This window comes from Neolamprologus multifasciatus, chromosome 11 (genome assembly GCF_963576455.1).
Source record: "Neolamprologus multifasciatus chromosome 11, fNeoMul1.2, whole genome shotgun sequence".
NCBI lineage: Eukaryota > Metazoa > Chordata > Actinopteri > Cichliformes > Cichlidae > Neolamprologus > Neolamprologus multifasciatus.
Window position 1 is genome coordinate 6,858,579 of NC_140449.1, and position 21,917 is coordinate 6,880,495.

Below are 21,917 nucleotides of genomic sequence, written 5' to 3' on the forward strand. Positions count from 1 at the left end.
TGTAAAAAATTTAAAATGCAAACTTAGGTAGTGGATGAAGAGAAAAGCTGTCAGGATAATCTCAAGAGCAATTAGCATGCTGCTGTAAACCCTGAAGCAGCGTCTTCTGCAAATGCCACTGAAAGCAGTACCACGGACATGAGTGTCATCCTCTCACTGGTTTGTGTAATTATTCTACAAAGGTGTCACGTTTAATTTGACAGTGATACGGCAGTGTTTGGGAATGCTGTGCACGACATCCAGAACTTCTACAGCTTAATTGCGGCTCTATTTATGAGAACATATTTGTCGTTACTAATTGCAACTCTTACATTTTAATTACACTGAGCTAAATTAGCTTTGCTAGTTGAGCTCATTGTTGTGAAAAACTTGTCACTCAAAGACAATATTATCAGCTCCAAAATATTTTAAAGCTTGGTTGCAGCTGCATACTCCAAAACACTTTTCTGAAGCAAAATGGACTACACTGTAAAAGACTTTTTAATTATTACTAGGATTGTTATTGGACAGTAGAAATGAAAGGGAAGTTAAGTAGTAACAATATTGCCTTGTAAATGAATAGAATAGAGTGAAGAAAGTCAGATGACATAAAAACAAAGGTCTATGGTTGAGCATTTAATGGCTATATACTTTTAGTCTGCTTTTACATTGTTTTAGTTTCCTGAAATTTCTGTACCATTTCTGCTTCATTTGCTGTATCGTCACAAACTACAATCTCCTAAGTATTATGGCATGGGATATGCATTTATTTACTGTAGCAACTTCACTCATGTTTTCATCTGGTTATTACAGAATTTGCATGATACTGTGTTAAGGCCTAGTTTAATAAATTGAAAAAAAAAATCATTTTTACTCATAAACATTGATTAGAGTGTAATTACTTCTTCAGACAAATTGATGCATTCTCATAAACTTAGAATTTATCCATTAATTTGATAGACTACTCATACAGTAAAAACCTTGAAACTACAATATTTTCCTTAGATGCAGAAAAAGCGTTTGACAGAGTTAACTGGAAATTTCTATTTGCAACTTTACACAAATTTGGTTTTGGATCTTCTTTCATCAACTGGTTAAAAATATTATATAATTCCCCAACAGCTTGTGTCAGAACAAATGACCAGACATCCTCCAGCTTATGTCTCCTGAGGGGCACCAGGCAGGGATGCCCACTCTCCCCTTCACTGTTTGCAATTTTTATCGAACCACTAGCAGCAGCAATTAGACAGAATTCAGCAATTAAGGGCATAAAATGCAAGAACGTGGAACATAAAATCAGCCTTTATGCTGATGATGTGTTACTCTTTCTCCAAAATTCACAAACCAATATCTCTGGGGTGATTGAATTGATAAACTCTTTTGCAAGAATATCAGATTACTCAATTAACTGGTCAAAATCTACAGTCCTTCCTATTAATTGCTGCTTCCATAATTCCTCTTCTACTCCACTGCAATCGGGAAATATAAAATATTTAGGTATTAATATTTCTCCCAAGCTTGCAGATCTAACTAAATTAAACCATACACCACTTTTAAAGAAAGTAGAAGGTGATCTGGCTAGATGGAAATGTCTACCCATATCACTCATGGGAAGGGTTGCTGCTATAAAAATGATGGTATTACCAAAAATAAATTATTTATTCTCAATGATCCCAACTAAACCGCCGCAAGATTGGTTCAGATCTCTAGATTCATATATGTCCAAATTCCTTTGGAAAAATAAGCCCCCACGTATAAGCTTAAAAACACTACAAAAGACCAAGGATAAAGGAGGATTAGAACTACCTAACTTTCAGCACTACTTCTTAGCCAACAGGCTTCAGTTTATCTCAGGATGGCTAAAACATACCCTTTTAGATGAACCTTGGCTAGATGTAGAACAAGCACTTTGCAATAATCTAGAGATTTCAGATCTACCATTTATCAGCTCAAACATCCAACGACATGAATGCTTCAAAAGCATCAACATCAGCTCTTCTCTGACAGCATGGTGGGAGTTTCTGAAGTTGACAGAGTCTTCATTAATCCCATGCAAACGTACACCTATCTGGAACAACCCTGACATATTACAAAACAATAATATGATAAACTTTTCAGATTGGAATGGTAAAGGAATCAAATATGTAGAACATATACTAGAAGGAACAGAATTTATTTCATTTGACAGACTAGTTACACAATATGGGATCAACAAGAAAAGATTTTTAGAATATCAACAAATTAAATCCATAATAAAAAAGAAATTTAAACCGGGTCAAGTTGAACTACAAACACCACCAAGTGTGGTTCAATTTTTTACTCTTAAAACCCCCAAATTACTATCCAAAATATACAGAATGCTTTCTAAAACAGATGAATCAATATCACTTCCTATTGCAAAATGGGAAGCGGATTTATCAGTTAACTTAGACCAAAACTTCTGGTCTCAGATTTGCTTAAAAACCTTTCATCTAATCAGAAATCCCAGTCTTCAATTAATTCAATACAAAATACTACATAGAGTGCACTATACAGGTCATCGGATGTTCAAGATGGGCTTTGCATCTACCAACAACTGCTCACACTGCCAAACCAATTCACCGGACAATTATATCCATGCTCTTTGGTTCTGTCCACCAGTTCAGAAGTTTTGGCGCGAGATATGTGAAGACTTATCAAAGTGTCTGAAATGTAACATTCCAACTTCCCCCTTAGTGTGTTTGTTGGGCAGCTTAGATAATGTCACTTCAGAAAAGAATATAGCCCATATGGTTTTCACTGCCCTATGCATAGCCAAGAAAACAGTCCTCATGAACTGGAAAAATAAAAACAATCTTAATTCTAACCAATATAGAAATTATCTATTAGATTACATTAGTCTTGATACAGCCTCTGCCACCACATCAGATCAATCGCTCTGGGCTCCTCTGATCAGCTCCATCACCTAGTGGGGGTGGGGGGTCATATTTTGGTCTCGCCTTCACTGTTGTGATTGGTGTGGGGGTAGGGTCAGGCTTAGGGCGTCGGGGGGTTCCCCGGGAGCATCTTCCTTGGGGGGCTCAACCCGGGGTAGCGGTCATGGCCAATTAGGGGCTCTGTTGGCTCTTAGGTGACGGTTTCCTCGTGGCTACGTGCAGCAGGGCTAGGGGAGGGTCTGTGCTGACGGACGGGGGTTACTGACCTGGTAGCCTGGCTGCCCCTGGGTGGGTCCGGGACGGGCGTGAGGTTCTGGGCGCGCTCCGGCTCTGGCCTGGGGCCCTGGCCGGGCCTCGGGGGCCTGGGTCCTGGTTGGTGTGTTGCCGGGGTTGTGGGCCGGTGGGTATATGGGGGCCCACCACTGGCGCAGGGTGCCGCCGGTGCGCCGAGCCACCTGGGGGGCTCTTCAACTGGTGGGGGGGGGGGGGTTGTCACATCTTGCAGGAGCTCTCCTCTCTCAGGAACTCTCTCTGCAAGAGGGGGAGATACAGGAGAGGTGGAGGAAGATCTCAGCCTGGGCGTCTATTGTCTTATGTAGTCTGGAAGATGAGTGGATGATGGGGTGGGTGCAGTTTTCTCTGTGGTGGGGTTGGGTGGACTGCCCCGGGCTCTGTGGGGCCGGGCGGCGCCGCTGCACTGGGCCCCGGTTCGGATGGGCCTGGGCCCCCCTTCCCTGGCGGGTCGCGGAGTATGGGGGTGCCTACTGGGGTCAGCGGGGGAGCTGGCCCCAGGGAGGGGTCACTTGCCCCTCCCTTCCTTCCCTCCCCATCTCCAGCTGCCTCCCTCTTCCCGCTCCACCACAACCACCCACACATGCAGGGCCTTGGAGTAGGGGTGTGTCACCAGGGTGCAGAGGAGGTAACCCCCCCCCTCTGTCCCCTTCTGGCTGCCTCTGCCTCAATTTTATCCCGCAACTTAGACATTCACATTACTCACACTCTCATTACACATACATATAGGATCTTGGGGGTGGGCACGCTACACGGAATCCCAATTACCATCAGGGTGTACACCTCACCCCTGGCGTCGTTGCCCACCTCTCAATTTTAAATACACGTAGACATTGAGGGCTAGCAGGAGGGACTATGCGCTTACCTGCTGCTCTCTGGCAGGTAGCTCCATGCCCTCCTGGGTTTTAAATGCACCTTAGAACACACATACATCAACACTACAATGAGCGGGTGGAGGGAGGTTAGGAGTCTTCTCTCACCCTCGTTCTCTGCGGTCTGCTGGAGCAGGGGGGCTAGGAGGAGGAGTTGGCCGTCCGACTGGGGTCCGGAATGTGGGGCCTCCCTGCTGCTGCGGAGTCGGGGCGGTCTGCTTCTCCCCACCGCAGGGAAAAGGGTAACACAACCTGGGTCTGGGTGCAGTTCCCCCCTCCAGGGGCAAGGGTACCTAGACCCGGTTCGTAGAGTACGCTTGGGGAGTGTGATTGTGTGTACAGCGTCTCTTTATGTCTGTCTCCACGTTGGTTGAGTGTGGAGTAAGTGCATATGAGAGCATGAGGGTGGGAATGGATGTTTGTATCTGTGTGTGCCTGTATGTCTGTGTCCATATGTCAGGTTGGGTATCAGACGCCACCTCTCTGAGGACAGCTCAGGCCCTCCAAGGTTTGGAGGCCTATCTCCCCCCACCACTTCCCCTGCCGGGGGCGGACTCCCTCAGACATCGGTGCGTTGGTGGTTCTTTGTGTCCGGGGGTGGGCGTCCGGGTACACACCGGCTCACTCCTTGGCGGCTGCTTATCGGGGCCTGGAGCCTGGGGCTCGCTTGGGCCACTTCGGAGGTGGGGTGCCCCCAGCCTCTCGGCCTGGGGCTCGGTCACTCAGGCACAGCTGGCTGCCGGCGGAGCTCACGGGCACGTCACTGCAACCCCCCCTGGCTTCTGCTCCGTGGCTGCTGGGTGACCCCTCATCTGGGACTCTCCTCAGCTCTTTCTGGGACAGTGGCACGGCTGCCCCTCTGTTGGTCTTCCTTGGTCTCTTGTGTTCTGGGGGCCTCTGGATGTCTGGAGTTTTGATCTCCTCCATACCTGCTTCATGCCCTGGAGGACGGGGCAGTGGCCCCCCACACCCTCTAGCAGATCATTACATGAGGGAACCTTTTAAGAAAACAAGCGCGTCCATGCTCACAGGTGTACACACGGGTGATCACACACACAAACTACACCCTTTTTGGCTCCTACCTCAATGCACACTGTGCTGTCGATCTTACGTGCTGCACAATAATGTTTAATATTTAGTATTTACTGTCATATTCCCATATATCATTGTGATGTTGTTTATTGTATTACTCTCGTTTTCTTCTGCTTGTTTTCTTTTTTCTTTCTCAACAGGTGATCCAGGTGATCGATATATGTATTTTTTTTTTTCTGCTTATTCTGTTGGTTTTTGTTTTTTGCCCTTCTCCCCCGTCCCTCTTCTCAACTGTTTTTCTTTCCCTCTTTCTTTCTCCCTTTTCTTTCCCCCAGTCAAGTCTGTCCCGTATTCAGCAAGTGAAAATAAAATAAAGAATAAAAGGTGAATCAAATGGACCATTACGGCAAAGCTGGGATGGTCAATTTGGTAAAGAAAATCCGTTGGGCATCTTTCTTCGCCTTTAGACAATAATTCTGATGGCAAAAGAGCCAAACGGGACAGGCAAAAAAGAAGAAAAAAAAAAAAAAAAAAAAAAAAAAAAAGAATTTATCCATTAAAAATACACAGATGAGCAGATGAGGGCGCTGGTTTGTGGAAGACACTGTTGCGACGCTATCTTGAATACAATGGGTGAGATGGACGGCACTGTTCTGCCTAATTGGGTTTTATGTATGTGGCTAAATATTGAACATTTGTAGTATGCTTGTAGCACACAAAAACATAAATAAATATAATATAAAAGCATAAATAAGTTATTTTAACCCCGATATTGTCACAGTTTTTTATTGCCAGCAGCTTAGATATGCAACACTCCCATGTCCGTCTGAATCGTCCAGGTAAGGAAATTCCAGAAATCCCATTTTCAGCTGGAAAATGCAGATGAAAAGAACCAGCTTTCTTGTCAGTCAGCTAAACAAAAATACCATCTGATTATAAGCTTTGTTAGGCTCAAGTCTCCTAAAAATCACACTTTCCCTTGAATAAATAGTGTGATTCTATGAGAGTTTGTTTGTTTGCTCAAACAAAGTTTTACTAATGCTGGCTAACAGTAGCTAACAGTGGCTAACAGTGGCAAAAACAGCAGTGCTTACTGACATCGAAGTTTAGGACATCCTAAACAACCCGCCTCAGTATCGATGGCATCAAACAGAAGTGACCTTCACTGACTTAAATCACCTTGTATCGATATTTTCAGCTGAAAATAGGGTCACATACTGTATTGATAGCTGAGGTAAACTGCTGCCTACACTCGTCACAGATGAAAGGTGGCCAGATTGTTTGTCCTGGAGTTACACTTTCAAAACAAGTTACTTTTGGTTTGACATATTTGAGGCGAGTTATTACTTCACACCACTGCGAGCCTTCAAACATCAAACCAATTTGAACCTTAGCAGTAACGCGTGCAATGCAATCCTGTTTGTGTATTAATCACCAGAGGATGTCACAAAAAAAGAGATGAAAGAGGCAAAACCTTGTACGATAGTCAAGGGTTATAGTGGGCTGTTTTTTTATTTTGTTTGTAGGAAGAAACCTGCTGCGAGAGCCAAGAAGGCAACAAAGAAGGTAACAAAGAAGGCAACAACGAAGGCAACAACGAAGGCCTTCACAACAAATGTCGCCTTGAGGCGACATTTGTTGTGATTTGGCGCTATATAAATAAAATTGAATTGAATTGAATTGAATTGAATTGTTTTATTTATTTTTTTGGCACAACACCGCAACAACTGCAGGTGTCCATAAGTTACAGTTGGACCACTCAATCAAAATTATTGTGAGTTGTGATTCTTTTCCCCATGATGAGCCATTTCAACCGATTTTAGGTTTTTTTTAGGCTACTCATTTTCCTGTTTAGAGTCAAAGTCACCCTCGACAATTTTTTTGTTTTCTACTTAAAATTAAAATTTAGGCTAAAATAAAATTTGTATTCCCATGTATTATATTATTTATTATTATATTAATATAACAAAAATAGCTGGCGCCTTGAGGCAACTGTTGTTGTGATTTGGTGCTATATAAGTAATTGAACTGAAATGAATTGAATTGAATAGAAACGTCCTCCGAAGAGCTACTTTTTACTTTCTTACTTTGAGTACATTTCACTTGAGTAAAGAAGTTGAATCAGTACTTCAGCATCTACTGGAGTATTTTTAACCACTCTTATTTGTACTTCTACTTAAGTATGTCTGTACTCCCCCCCCCCCCCCCCCCCCCCATCCACACATATAGTGGTTACAACCTGCCACTACCAACAGCCATACCTCACATTTATCAGAAGACGCACATCAACTTGATTTACAGCAGAAATAGTGAGTTGTTGTGAAAAGACTGCTATATTTCTCCACAACTCCCTGCCTGCCTGAAGTTTTTCTTTTTCAGTGCAACAAGGAAAGGATGACAGAAAAAAATGACATTAGACTGAATGGATGGGTAATTAGGTTCATGGTGAGGGTGTGTCTAGAAACCTTTACAGTTCAAGATGCAGCTGTTCAAGATGATGTGTTCTCTTTTTAAAAGGTTTTTGAAAGCATTGGCTGAGGTTTCCTGAAATGAGTTCACACCTACTAAAGATTTGAAACCTATAACTTAAGTGTTAAAAAAAATAGTGAAATGGGAAGGAAAATAACAAAACGTTCTGAAAAATCTGAAAAAGAAGAGGAATTAAGAGCAATACAAATGATTTCATGGCTAAGTGTGTGACAATGAGTGAGAACAGCGTTTTTGAAAAGAAGAAAGCACAATTGCAGTGATGGGGGAATATACTTTAGATCCTTTCTGTCTTTGCTTCCTCCCATCACGTCTGAAGGAGAGGATGAGTCCTTAGCGGAGTCTACACCATATCAGCCGTGACAGAATGTCATTAACTCCACACCCACTCAGATGTCATTCTCTTTGTTGTGTTTTGAGCCCAGTGGCACCACCAGACAGAAGCAAATAGATTCATGCCCCTGGATAAAAGAAAATCTGATTCTTAGCTGACTGATGGAGTAAAGCCTTTTCCTGGCATCCACAACAAAGTGTGCTTTCTGAGGAAATATCAGCCATCCATCACCATCTCCACAAGTCTGGGAAGCTAAATTAATGGTGACCTTATGAGTGAATGCATGAGAGCCCTCTCCTGGGTCTGACTGGGAAAAGGTGTGTGTGTGTGTGTGTGTGTGTGTGTGTGTGTGTGTGTGTGTGTGTGTGTGTGTGTGTGTGTGTGTGTGTGCTTGCGTGCATTTCAAGTACTAAAAAGTGTCCATGAAAGAATAATGAGCTCCTCCAAATGATGCATCAGTCCCCAGTGGCTCTGAGATACAGAGTAATCCAATCTTTTACGCAAGGAATATTGGTGTGACATTTCAGCAGAAAGCAATCGCCACCATCTGTTTCAAACCAACAGCATTGCTCCCACCTGTGGTCCCAAGAGCGCTGGTGAAAGCATCACGACAGTCTCCCAGAAGGTGGGTTGCTTAAAGGACTGCAGAGGTCCTGTTGTTGTGTCTTCACTCCACTGCACTCTCCTTAAGCCTCGACACAGGCTGGGCTGTGGGTACTCAGTGCGTCGCTGCACACAGAGATGTGACTGGAATACAGAATACAACAGTGTTACGGAGGAAAGCTAATCCGGAACCAGAACCAGCATATTTAGAAATGTTGCAGTGGACACACCAGCTGAACAGCGGCGGTCTCTGTGGGATCGAGCTTACTTAGGTGTGTTTGCTCAATTGGAGTTGACATGCAGCCCAGACTAATAGATTAGAAGGGTCTGGGTGAGCAAATCTCTCTGTCTCTTTCTCTCCATTGCTCCCTTTTCTTCCCCACCAGTGAGCCTATTTGATGTGACAGAGCTTGGAAGTTTGGATTTTGAACTTGACTGTGTGACTGTGTCTGCAGTGCCAAGGACATTATTTTGCATTTAAACAAAGGGACGTTTGCCCCTTTTATTTGGCTGCACACTCTCTATGACACATCAGTTCATTATGATTTGTAGCATATGGTTTATGTTGATTTTAAGTCAACATAATGTTTATGAAGCAACTCGTAAAACCACTTTAACAACTTTTATACTGTTACAACCTCCATAAAAAATTCTAAAAGCACAATAAAAAAAAGATATATGCATATACTATTCCACACTCACATTAGCAGTTACAGTATTTGGCTCATAGGAAGCTATAATGATCCATAATGGGAAGCTATCCATCTGTATTCTTCAGCTGTTTTCTCATATTCACACGCCTGTTGCCTCCAGTGGGATTGCAACGAACACGAAGCAGCATCTCCCAGCTGGTCCCTCTTTCATCATGGGTTGCTGAATCACACACATCCACTGTAACAAATGTCCTATTACTTGAGTTAAGAATGGTTTTTCAATTTAATTGGTGTCAGCTTACCTTCTCACACTCATTATATCCCTTGTTTGTTGAGTCTGTATGTCCTCCACTTGTCACTAGATAGATAGATAGATGGTTGTGTAAAAAACGTTGACATATTTGCCGTTGTAATCTACAATATAAATGTTTGTCGCACTGCCACTCAGAGCTAAAAACATAATTTAAATCCATATGCAGAATAATTTAATCACCAATTATGAAAATGATTTATATTATTCAGCAATAATAAATTATAACAACTTGTTTGTAAGAGTGACTATACTTGCATATTACACTCTAATTTCCAGATATATCACTGTCATTCCAATACTATCATTTTCCATTACATCTAATTTACTGGGAAATAACTTGGTTTTTTTCAGCTGTCTATTTGAAGTCAGTGACATTCAGTTTTGGGACAGCAAATAACTGCTAGCATCCGCTACTGTTCATATTAACATAATTAAACACATTCATTGCCTTGGGATAAAGAGGACAGTGTTTATTTGATAAAATAACCACTGTCCTCTTTAGGTTTAAAATGGCAACAAGCTGTCTTTTAAAAAAAATAAACAACACAGAAACCTTTTGATCAACATTTTCCAGCTGTGACTAACATTTATTGGACATAAAGAACCATAGGGCACCTCTACATTTATTTGGCACACAAACCACCTACACTAGTAGCTAACCTGAGATTAGTTAAAATGAAAAGTACACAGCCACTCCACCAAACCCAGAGAGGCAGGCCAAAGCTCAGTTTGTTTCTATAATCAGTCTCATTTAGCCAGCGCGGTCCCCACAGAGCAGCTGCAGCACAGTATAATTCTAACACAGGTGGATTTCAAAGGCAATTAAGCACACCAGACAAGTTACATCACTGCATTTATAACAGATCTGGCAATTATCACCATTCCCTAACATGATGGTGGGATGAATGTAGCCCTTAGTATTTAGCAAATTGATGATCCAGTAAGATAGATGGAGCAAAAGCGGATTTAAAAAGAGAAAAGGGCTGCCATACTTGTGAACAGAAATAGACTCATTATGCTATTATATTCACATCATGTCTCACAATATGCTATCACAGCCCCTGTTATTTTCAGGAAATCAGTTTTCATGTCGCACTCCTCGCATGTTGTGTGTGTTGTCTCTTGACAACCGCTCTGATGACACATTCCACCAACAGCTGAAATTTTCTTTTTGTCCGTGATCTGTATTCGTGTCTTTTTTTCTTCGTCTCCTCTCGTTGAGTCAAAACACATATTTCCTTGTGCCTGTGGCCCTGACTGACGTAAGTCATTCCACCATTTCTTTGTCTTTATTTAAAGTGAAGAACAGCTTTAGTGCCTCTATGCATCTTACAGATAGTTTTCACCACGCTGTCAAAAGCCTGTGGTTGAAGAAATCTCAGTAGTCATGCACATTCATTCACATTTTCTATGTTATTGATGCAACATTTTCCACATAATTGTTTTTTGTTTTCTAAAACTGCACACATGAGATGTCAAGGTTTTCTCAAGGTGTTACTGACGTCATCCTGTTGGGCTCAGGTGGACTGGCACCCAGGCTCTCGGACACCCTCCTGTTCAAGCTTTACAAATCAAACTGTCTACACCCATGTCCTTGGCACGTCCCTGAGGAAATTGATTATGGAAGGAAGAAGTGGCACACGCATGCACGCACACAAACACACACTAACTCTGCACATACTTGAAAAAATACGTGGCCACACAAGCACATAAAGAGACGCAGACGGATAAGTAATCTATATGTATCTCCTCTGACTTTGAACTTTGAAAAAGTCTTTTTGACTGGACCCCTTGTCTCCCAGATCCAGCTGTAATAATGGGTTCAATCTAACTCTGTCGCCTACGGGAGTTGCTGTGCCTGAGGAACAGCTGTAGTTTCATTTTCCTTGAGCTGTGTATGTGTATTGACGTTAATGTTCCTGCATTTCTGCATGTTAGGAGACTTTCCGTTCCTATGTGTTAATGAGAATATTCAGTGTATTCCCTCTTCAACAGCCATTGGGAGACGGTGCGTGCGTACAGAGATGCCATCTCACGCTGAGCTTTTTTGTGTTAGCCGTCGCTTTATTGTGTTTCTCACAACCAGAGCCACTGATTTAGTCACACTGCTACTGAAATGCAGTGTCGCACTACAAGCAGAGAGAACTGTAGTGACATGTGTGAATTATCAGTCAACAGAAATTAAGGCATTGTCTGTGTGCCTGTGTGTACATGCTTATATGTGTGTCTGTTTTTCCAAGACCTCTTTTTAGACCTAGATGATTTCATGCATGATATCATAGGTGTGTGCAGTCTATTACTGTGGTTCTCACAGGCCTTTGGGGTAATTACACAGAGCTGCCTTCCGGGGAATCTGCAGCATATGAAAAATGATGTGCAGTGTGCTGTAGCTCTAGTAGAAGAATCCATGGCCTGGCTGGAAAAGTAGGGATGTGCGCAGATGGTCATATAAATGAAAAGTTTCTGGAAATATCCAGGAATGGATATAATAATAAACAAAAACTACAGCACCGCTAGAAGCCATATTTTTCTGTTTGGCTCTGTGAAATCTCTCAAATGTCAGATTTGCTCTTGAAAAGTCCTGAAATAAACAGCATGTTATAATTAAAGTGTTTTCCTCTCAGTGCTGCCTCTGTGCCATCCTGGCAAAACTGCCAAAGTACACCATTAACCTTCTTGGCTGCGGAGAACAAAACTGCATTTACAGTCCTTTCAAGCTCTTTAAACCAGACAAGACATGAGGCTCCAATAAAAACGTGGGAAATGATTTTCATAACAGTCTTTGTTAAAAGGTAACACTCCCCGGGTGTTCGATTGGCCCATTTTGTGCTATTCATTAAAATTCAGTGGGAACACCATTGTGATTTAAATCCAGAAACATCTGTCTCTGTGGATGAGTCACTTATCAGTAGCAGACTGAAGACTCTGTTAAAAAGATAAAAGAAGACACATTGATGGGTTACTTCATCTAGATTTATTGTCTTTCAGAAGTGGTTATTTTAGTGATTGAGAGTTTTCCGGTGGAGGACCAGCACCAGTTTTAGTAGCACAACATTTTGTGTAAGGTCACATATCGTTATGATGTTATATATTTTTCAGAAATGTTCATTTAGGCTTCAGGAGAATGAATATAATCCAAGGTTGCAACAGTCTTGAATAAACTGAAATAATCTGACTGACATATTTCGTGTGTGTTAATTACTCCATGTGGAAAAAGCAACAAGGAAGCTTAAAGGAATTAAGATGACAACAGTCGGTTCAATGCACTTAGTAAGGTAAGGTAAAGACGCTCTAATAATACAGTGAAAACCCCAACTATCAGACGACCCTCTATGAGCAAGCACTTGGTGACAGAGGGAAAGAAAAACACCGTTTAACAGCAAAAAATTCCAGCTCCGGCTCAGGGAGGGGCAGCCGTCTGTAGCGCTGACTTAGTGATGGTTTTTTAAACTGCAAAAAATCTAAGCTTTAACATATTTGTGAGAATTTGGTGTAAACTTGGTGTATTTGTGTTGGTAATTGGTTTAAATTGTAGCTGGTCCATAGAGAGTCCATAAATCCACTACCAGTTAAATTCTAGAAGTAAGTCTACAAATTTTGTTCTTCAACTGCATTTTTTGTGGCTTTTTAGGACTCGACAAAAAGCAAACGATTAAAACTAAAATGTAGTTTCAAAATTAAATGTCAGGAGAGTTCATAATGCAGAGTCCAAACATGAAAAATATCTCCCTATTATTTCCCACGACCCCGAAACATCGGTTTGATTACAATTTCTAATCCTTTCATTAAAAAAACAAACAAAAAAAAGCAATCAGCCATCCTTAAGCATTACCTGGGTTTGATGTTATCATGAGATCTGTATGTGATAATTAGCTATGCCGCCATCCATGTAATGAAAGATTATTTTTGGAGATGTTCACAGATCACACATGGTGGGAAGTACGGAGGGAGAAAGAAACATGCACGCAGAAAAGATCCAATCTTCCCACACTGTTTAAAGCAAACGGATAGTAGCAGATGGTAATGTGCAACAACACGGAACGCCTGCTTAGTAACAGAGTTTTATTTCACCAATACAGAGCAGCCTGGAGATGAGCCTCGTGCTACCAGCTTCGACAAGTTCCCCATTAGACTCGCTGTGTGGTGTGTTTGTGTACAGTACGTTTGCACATGCACACAAGGAAGCACACCATTTAGTTCTTATTCCCTGTCGGCGCTGCATTAATAAGCATAATATTCTTCCCAGATTTCCAGCACCTTTTATGCTCATCTTCTCTTGTCTTTGTTCACAGCTCATGTGAAAGGAACTAAATGAGCATGCTCATTTAACTTTATAGGAAGCTCATTTAAATCAGAAGTCCTTTGATCAAAAGGAACTCTTTTGATTTAATGATTAACATTGAAATAAAATAATAACCAACCTTTATTACCAAGTACACCTCTAAAAGTGTGATGATTACATGTCAGACAAATTCCAAGAAAAAATAAATCTCCCTCTAATGCAACTGTTCCTTTCACAATGTTGAGTCACAGGTTTCAGTCACGATGATGGTTGGACTGGATGTTTAAGCTCTGCTGGTTACTGGAAATGAGGAAAGCAGATTTTATTTTGCCACGGTTGCCCTCTAATGACCTGAGCTGCCTCCTGTACTGTGAGCCAGGCAGGCTGGGAGCCTTTCTTACATCTATCACCACAGTCAGAGGGTAATGATACAGGCGAGCCAAGGGGAGGCAGCTGAAGGGCCAGACATCTCCATCTTCCTTCTCAGGAGTCATGCTGACCTACACACACACACACACACACACACACACACACACACACACCAACCCCAGACACGTGGACTTGGATGACACTGTGCAAATCTACTCTCTTTATTACTGTTTCTCCTTTGCCCGCAGTCCTGGAGTACATTTATACATTTCAATTTTTCTCTCAGATTCTATAATTAATTTCTTCTCCCTGAGATGGAAAAGATTGACTGTTGTTCTTATTTTGGGTTGGCCCTTTGTTGATATGTTAAAATGTCACCCGCTGTCACTGTGTACTCATTTACTGATTTTTCCATGCTGGTTGGGTGCTGCAGTGGCGTTTTGGATTTTGTCCCAGGGGGAAAAGTCTTTAAAGGTTTAGGAGTAAACAAAAGCAGACTGATATAATTGGACTCTGAGGGTAAATATTATTTCAAATGAGCTCCCCAGAAATCCTGGGAGAAGATGCTGGATATACACAGGTTTCTCATTAGGATTTGAAATGTGAGCACAACCTTGTGGCTGAAATGCAGTGAAATGATCTCTGTGTCGCTCAGTTATTCTGCCAAATGTGTGATATAACCTTATTTGTACACCTGAAAGCTCTTTGATATTTGAAGACATTTTTCATTATTTAAACTTGTACAATAATACATAATTCTTTTTTTAAAAACTTCTTTTGTTATTGTTGGGATTCTCCTTTACATCAGGTGATAGTGACTGAGCTGCAATGTACGGTTTTTCTGTGCTCAGACTAATTAGTTATGAGCAGCAATATGTAAAATCCTTCTGCCTGTCTGCTCAAATTAATCTTGAGACAATGAATTTCAAATTATCTCTCCGCCACAGGAGCAAATGAGTTTGATTGTTCGAGTCACTGAAATGTGCATGCATGTATGAATTATTTGTACGATGAATAAAAACAAACAAAATACTGACACTGATGAAGTGACAATTTTACCAGTCACAGCTACACAATGATGTGGAGAGGATTCAGCTCAAAGCATTAATGATCGTTTCTCATTTTAAGAACTGGTGTCAAAATAAAAATGGCCTTCAAATGAAAAAGATGGAAATCAATGCAGTTAACTGTTCTGAAATATGAGATGATGCAAAACTGACTTTTTCATCTGTTGTTTTTTTGGTTTGGTTTTTTAAAGAGCTGCTGCCTACTTGTATCAAATAGCTCTTTACTCTTTAAACTGAAATCAATAACACTAAGTGAGTGTTCTCTGTTGAATTTCTGCTGCTGTTATTGCGTCCAGTGGGATAGCTCCTTATCGCAAATGCTGACCAGAAACAGGGAGAGGGGTCCAAAAAGCTGCATGCTCCCCCTGTGGGATCATAAAACTTGTTTTTATCTGGACACAGTAAGAAGAAGAGGGAGAAAAAAAGAAAGAAATATGCAGGTTTGTCACAGCCATTCATCTTCTGAGTTTACGGGCTGGAGACAAATTGCTTTCTGTGAAAAAATTAATTGAAATGTAGCACTGAGATAAGTAAAACTAGAACTTTATCTCTATGGTGTATTCTCCGGAGAGCAGTGATAACTATAAACTAACTACTGAACTTTCTCTTCAGTTCTCCCTTACTGTGGACTAACTTCTATTTTATGACCATAGTTTTATAGTCTTTTTAGAACATGTACTGATTAATATTTTAAAATTGCCTCTTGGGAACTGAAATGGTGATGCCATTAAAAAACATCAAATCCTTAGCAAATAGATTTATTCAACATGTCAGCTCTGAATGGCTGTTGCCATGCCTGTCAAACTGTTTCAGATATTGTGTCAGTCACTTTGCTGCTATAAATCCCCCTTCCAACCCTAGGGCTTACATGTGTTCCCTCAATCAGGATCGGAGTTAGACCCTAACTCTCGTATTAAAAAAACAAGGAAGTATGTCATGTATTTTTCTGTTTGTTTGATTGTATATTTAATACACTTTGCTTTAACCACACATCTGAAGTACTGTTGCAACACCACAATTATACATCGAGACTCTTTTGAAAGAGATACAGTTACTTCAGACATACTTATACAACATGTATAGCTGGAAAGTGGACTACAGTGTGACACTGTAAACAACTACAGCATTCTTTACGGGGTCAGATTTTTAGCCTGTTTGTTGAGCGGCTGTATTAGTGCACAGTGAGACGTGATGTTCAGGCTGTACATTTGCTTATTTTTTCATTGTGATAGACACAGAAATAAACACATTATTGCACTGAGCTACAGAGAGGCAAACGGTCAGACATCAGTGGAAGGAAGCAGACTCTCAGTCCAGAGAATTTCAGCACTCTGGAGAGCTCCTCGGTAGGCCACATGTATTGAACAGCGTCACCCGACCTGACTGACAAAGTGTCCTGTTTCAGTGTATTGATTCGTTTAAACTCTGTTCACTGGGTGAACTCCGGCTCATGTTTGACAAGCTCGCCATGAGGGATTTGACTTTGTGTGCGTAATAATTCCTCAGGTTGACCGAGGGCACCTCTTTTATCCCCTCGTCGAAGTCGCAGCTTCTCATTGCGATCTCCAGCTGTTTCTGTCTCTTGTAGAAGAGGGAGAATTTGTTGAAAATGAGCGTAATCGGAAGCACAACTACTAAGATCCCGGCCAAGATGCACGCAGAGGCGGTTAGTTTGCCGGCAATAGACACCGGCACCACATCACCGTATCCCACGGTAGTCATGCTGACGGTGGCCCACCACCAGCATGCCGGAATGGTGGTGAGATCCTCGTTATCCTCTTTCTCCACCGTATAGGCCATGACGGAGAAAAACGACACCCCGACTGCCAAGTAGAGGAGCAAAAGCCCCACTTCTTTGTAGCTGTTCCTGAGTGTGGCTCCCAGGGAGCGGAGCCCCGTGGAGTGACGGGCCAGCTTCAAGATGCGGAAAATTCTCATCAGCCGCAACACTTGCGCAACGCGTCCTAGATTTGCCAGTGCGGGGCTGCTCTCCACCACCAGGTTTATGAGAAGTGTCAGGTAAAACGGAAGTATGGACACCAGGTCTATCACATTTAACGGATGATCGAAGAAGTGCAGCAGATCTGGCGCCACAACGAACCTGGCCACCAGCTCCAGAGTGAACCAGCCGATGCCAAAATGTTCCACAGATTCGAAACGTGGGTCCTCTGTTGGCTGGCCTTCGCTGTCCAGCAGGCTGAACTCACTCATACTGTTCATGCACATAGTGGCTATGGAGCCAAGCACCACCAGGATGGAGAGGATGCTGATGATGCGGCTGGCCACGGAGTAGCCGGGGTTATCCAGCATCAACCAGATGCGCCTCCGTGCGCTCCCGAACAGCTGCTTATCAAACTTGGAGGCGTCGTTGTAAAACTCCAACAGCTCGTCAAAAGATGAAGTGGTGCTTCCTTCATCGCTGCGGTCATCCCAGTCTTCCCGGTCCTGGTCCATTTTCCTACAGTGGTAGGAGCTGCTGCAGCAGGAGTCGATGAAGAACTCGTTAATGCCCCAGTACTCGATCTCCTGACTGAAAGAGAAGATGCACAACTCGGCCATGACGTGCAGCCGCCCCGTGTTGTAAAAATTCAACACGTAGGGAAAGAGCGCTGGGTTCCTGTCGAAGTAAAACTCTTTCTCCGTGTCGTCGTAGTCATCGCACAGTTCCAGGATGGACTCTTTAGACTGGCAGTGGAGCAGACGCGCGAGCCTCGTCTCGGGAAACCGGGAGAGAGTGTCCGACTGGAGACGTTTCTTGAAGCCGCCCACGTTGATGCGGATGGCGGCGTTTTCATCCGCGTGAGCCCCGCCGCACGGTTCCCCCAGGACCTGACCTGTCATATCTGCAGAGAGGAATACACAGAGACACACGGAACACAGAGAGACAGAAAGAATGGGCGACAGACGGCAGACACAAAGCGGAAAACACAAGAGGAAGTTTTTGTTTTTCAAACTGCAGTTTTATCAATTCACAGGCTAATAAACCTTGTTTTTAAATGTGAAAGACCAAAGTGATGAGCCTTTCTTAGAGCCACGTGGGTTATATGAAATAAACGAGAAGAAAACAGGAAGGATTTCGGCTTTAGCCGCGCTGAAACAAAGACAACTGTAAGAACTTACTTTAAAGCGCGTCCAGTTCACCGAATCCTCCAGCAAGAAGACTCAACAGCATTTCAGCTCCAGTGATGGCACGTTTTAGTTTGTGGGTAACCTGCGCGCCTGCAACAAACGCCGAGACCTTTGTTCACTGGATTCCAGAGAAGCGGCTCTGTGCCAGGTTTATTTGGTAGAGGTGGACGCCTATTTCAAGCGCAGTCGGCGCGATATCAAATATAATTTCGCCTCCAGGCAAAGATCTTCAAATATACCCGAAGGCTTGTTGTAGATGGCAGCCCTTACATCCTTCATCCATCGGGCTTTCCCCCTCCTCCTGCTACAGGTATCGGCTACACTTATCACAGGAAATTCTGGGTACCATAGGAACTGATACACGCCCTGGCAGACGCTTTTATTTCTGCGAGGGAATTCCTGTCTCTCTCTCTCTCCTTTCTATCTGTTGCTGAGCAGCAACACGTAGCTCTCCCTCTGCACCGCCCTCCCAAAGTGATCTCAGCATCACTGTGCTGAAGGGCGAGGTGCAGATTCGGGTAGAGAGGGCGTAGCCAACCAACGAAGGCGCAGACACAACATCACAATAACTGGAGAGTGGCTTTTTGGAGCCAGCAAATGTGGTAGCATATAGGTTTGATGTTGTTACCGTAATAACAACGGACACACACACACAAACACACACGGTATTCATATCTTGTGGGGACATTTAATTGACATAATGCTTTCCCTAACCCCTTACTCTAACTCTAACCATGAAAAATGGATGCCTAACCCTAACCGTAACCTTGTCACTAAAACCATATTTTGAGTCTTAAAAATCCCTTCAAACTTGAGGGGATTGGATTTTGACCCCCATATTGGCTGTTGGTCCCCACAAGTATAGTAAACTTCCAATTTTTGATCCCCACAAAGATATAAATACATGCTCACAAAAACACACACACACACACACACACACACACACACACACACACACACACACACACACACACACACACACACACACCATTCAGCTAACATAAATGAAAAAAAAATCTTTAAATGGCCAAAATAGCCATAAATATGTCCTGATTTTTATGACTGTTATAGCTCCAGCCTCATTTCATGTGACTCGTTTTTGTCTTGCTAACTAGATAAATGCACACATCCTACAATTCACTTTCCGATTTTGTAAGAATTCTCAAGGCTCAAACTGAGAAAGCCAAAGTAAGGCCTTCAGTTTCTAGTGCATCAAATTTCTAAAGCTCCATCAGCATCACAGAAAACACCAAAATAATAGACTGAGAAGAAACTATCATGATGAGTAAAATGAACTGGGTTTCCAAAATCTCGAGGCTGTCTGTTAGGCTGAAATAGCCCTTTTTGAACTAGAGAGAAATCTTGTAGCATCCTGAATGCTCTCTGTTGTTTTTGCACAGCTGTATGATGGTATGTTACACATGCACATCGATGCCCTGATGTAAAAGGTCACAATTGATTGCTGAGTCTGTTCCCCCTGATCAGACACATTCACTCATGTGGTGTTCATGATAAATGCCATCAACAGATTTATGACATTCAACCCTCACCGATATCTCCCGACTGAAACATCTCTTGCTGTTTACTAATCATCACTGGTGTATGTGGGAACTATGATCTCCAAGCTGATAAAAAAAAAGCACGTGAAAAAAGCACGTATGATCTCTCAACACAGAGCACCTCCACCTCCCGAATCTCCTTTTATCAATTCAGTGGCGACATCATTAACAGCTCTGTCTCGCAGAACACAAAGCCAGTGTTAAAGCTGTGGCCTTGCCCAGCATCCCTGGTTTTATTGATTAAGAGCTGAAGGTTTGGTCTCACACATGGCAGCATGTCTAATGAAGGCGATAGTGCCTGCAGAGAAAAAGCTGCCTTGTCTTGGGTGAATTCTTAGTGGTATACCATCAGTTAGGTCTTTGTCACGAGAGATTTTGCACATAAAAAAGGTATGATGCAGATAAATTGTTTGTGGCTAAGCTGTCGAATCAATCCACAAGAAAAATAGAGCATTATTGGTTTGTGCTGTTTGAAGTTTTCCATCGCATCACAAACTTATAAGTTGCCGCTATAAAGCTCTGTTGAATCTAGTGAAAGCTTTGACAGCATCTACTTCTCCCCCAGCTCGTGCCATTGCCGTCGTTTTAGCTTTCATTCTTTCCAGCATCATTTACTGGCCATCTTGTTGAAGATACCGGGCCTTAGTTCCCATTTGAAATACATTTAGGAGCATTGGATGCAATTTCCTACTCGCTATATTGTATTGCAGCACTTGTTTGGAAATATAATGGCCACAGGCAGCACTGGAACTGTTTACACCTAAATAAGATCTTTCACTGCCATATTTTTCCCCAAGCAGCCAGAACATTAATATTTCATCACGGTTTTTTTGCCCAACAATTGGAGCTTAACATGAGTGTGCAAACCCATGAGACTGCCTGAACACATTGGGTTTTTACAGTTTTTTCATGCACTGCATTCTCATTCTGCTTTTAGGGTTTTATGAAAACCAAAAAAAGTGCTCTATATGACAGTATTATAGATCATCTTGTGGGCCCTTGCAGATCCTTGACACCCTCTCACAGCAGCTCTGCAGGATTTGGAAAGCTTAACAAGAGCCTAGAAAGGACAAACAACCACTCTCTGCTGATTACAATATTGCAAAATTACAGACTTTCTCTTTTCGCTTGTGGGATCCATCTGTGTTTGCATGGGAATGTAGTGCTGTGGGTATAATCCTATTTAGTCTATCATTATCATCATTCAGCAGGATCTCATTGACTGCCTCGGTATCATCCTCTGTTGACTGTGATTCCTTGTTTTTTGATTATTTCTTATAGTATTTCCTCTCACTGTGCAGGAGTGCCTTTTAAAGCTAATGTATTCAGCAACATGTCTTTGCATTTGGATGGCTTTAGATGTCAGCATCTTAGGATTAGAGGGCAGTCAGTTTTATTTGTGTGTGTGTGTGTACACGTGTTGGAAAAGGCCCATTTTCTGTGCAGGGTATCTGAGTTAGGTGATAATATAGGTGCCTCCTCACTCTGCAAGCTTGATCGGTCTTGAATGCTATCTCCGACAGCACACACATACACCTCCCTGGATTTAATTAACGTTGGTGAGCAAGCTTGATGTTTGTAATAGCAAATGACGTTAGGACTTTGTTCAGGATTACTGGGGCGGTTTTGTGCTATATTATTTGTGATAAAAGACGATCATCTGCCGATTATTCACCTTCCGCTTTTCATCAGAACGGGCCGCTTTTGGTTCATTTTTCACTCGCATGGTTGAGTTTAATGTGCCGCTTCTGTAGCAGATGAACTATTGGCCGTAACTTGTTCCTCAACAAGTCTCTTTAGATCTTCTGTCTCGATGAAAGCAGATCGCACTTTCTAGAGCAATCCTTAAGTCTCATTTTTCATTCCATGTTTGGTTTAGTCAGCTATTAGAAACCTGCAAAGGTGGAGGAAGTACTATCCACTCCCAGTACACTGAAGTAACGATACACAAATGAAAAAGTGAACGATCTTTATTTGTGAAACGTGTAAAATCTGCATAAAAAATATCTCTTGCAGTTGCTTTACATCAGGA

At 42.4% G+C, this 21,917-nt stretch overlaps 1 protein-coding gene across 2 annotated transcripts; it reads right to left on the reverse strand.

Moving 5' to 3' along the window:
- Nucleotides 1–6,779: 6,779 nt before the first annotated feature.
- On the reverse strand, nucleotides 6,780–18,433 carry kcns2 (potassium voltage-gated channel modifier subfamily S member 2). Of its 2 annotated transcripts, XM_085176255.1 has the most exons (4): nucleotides 18,318–18,433; nucleotides 9,469–18,040; nucleotides 7,218–8,657; nucleotides 6,780–7,167 (listed from the first exon to the last, which is right to left on the reverse strand). In XM_085176255.1, the coding sequence occupies exon 2, from the start codon at nucleotides 18,036–18,038 to the stop codon at nucleotides 16,599–16,601; it is 1,440 nt and encodes a 479-aa protein (XP_085032381.1). In that variant the 5' UTR covers nucleotides 18,039–18,040; nucleotides 18,318–18,433; the 3' UTR covers nucleotides 6,780–7,167; nucleotides 7,218–8,657; nucleotides 9,469–16,598. The 2 variants fall into 2 exon arrangements, with proteins under 2 accessions (XP_085032381.1, XP_085032380.1); XM_085176254.1 differs by having other exon boundaries at nucleotides 7,218–18,040.
- Between the last annotated feature and the right edge of the window lie 3,484 nt (nucleotides 18,434–21,917).

What these genes read in the sequence shown, in the direction of transcription:
- kcns2 (XM_085176255.1), bottom strand. Translation starts at nt 18,038, where the DNA reads ATGACAGGTCAGGTCCTGGGGGAACCGTGCGGCGGGGCTCACGCGGAT.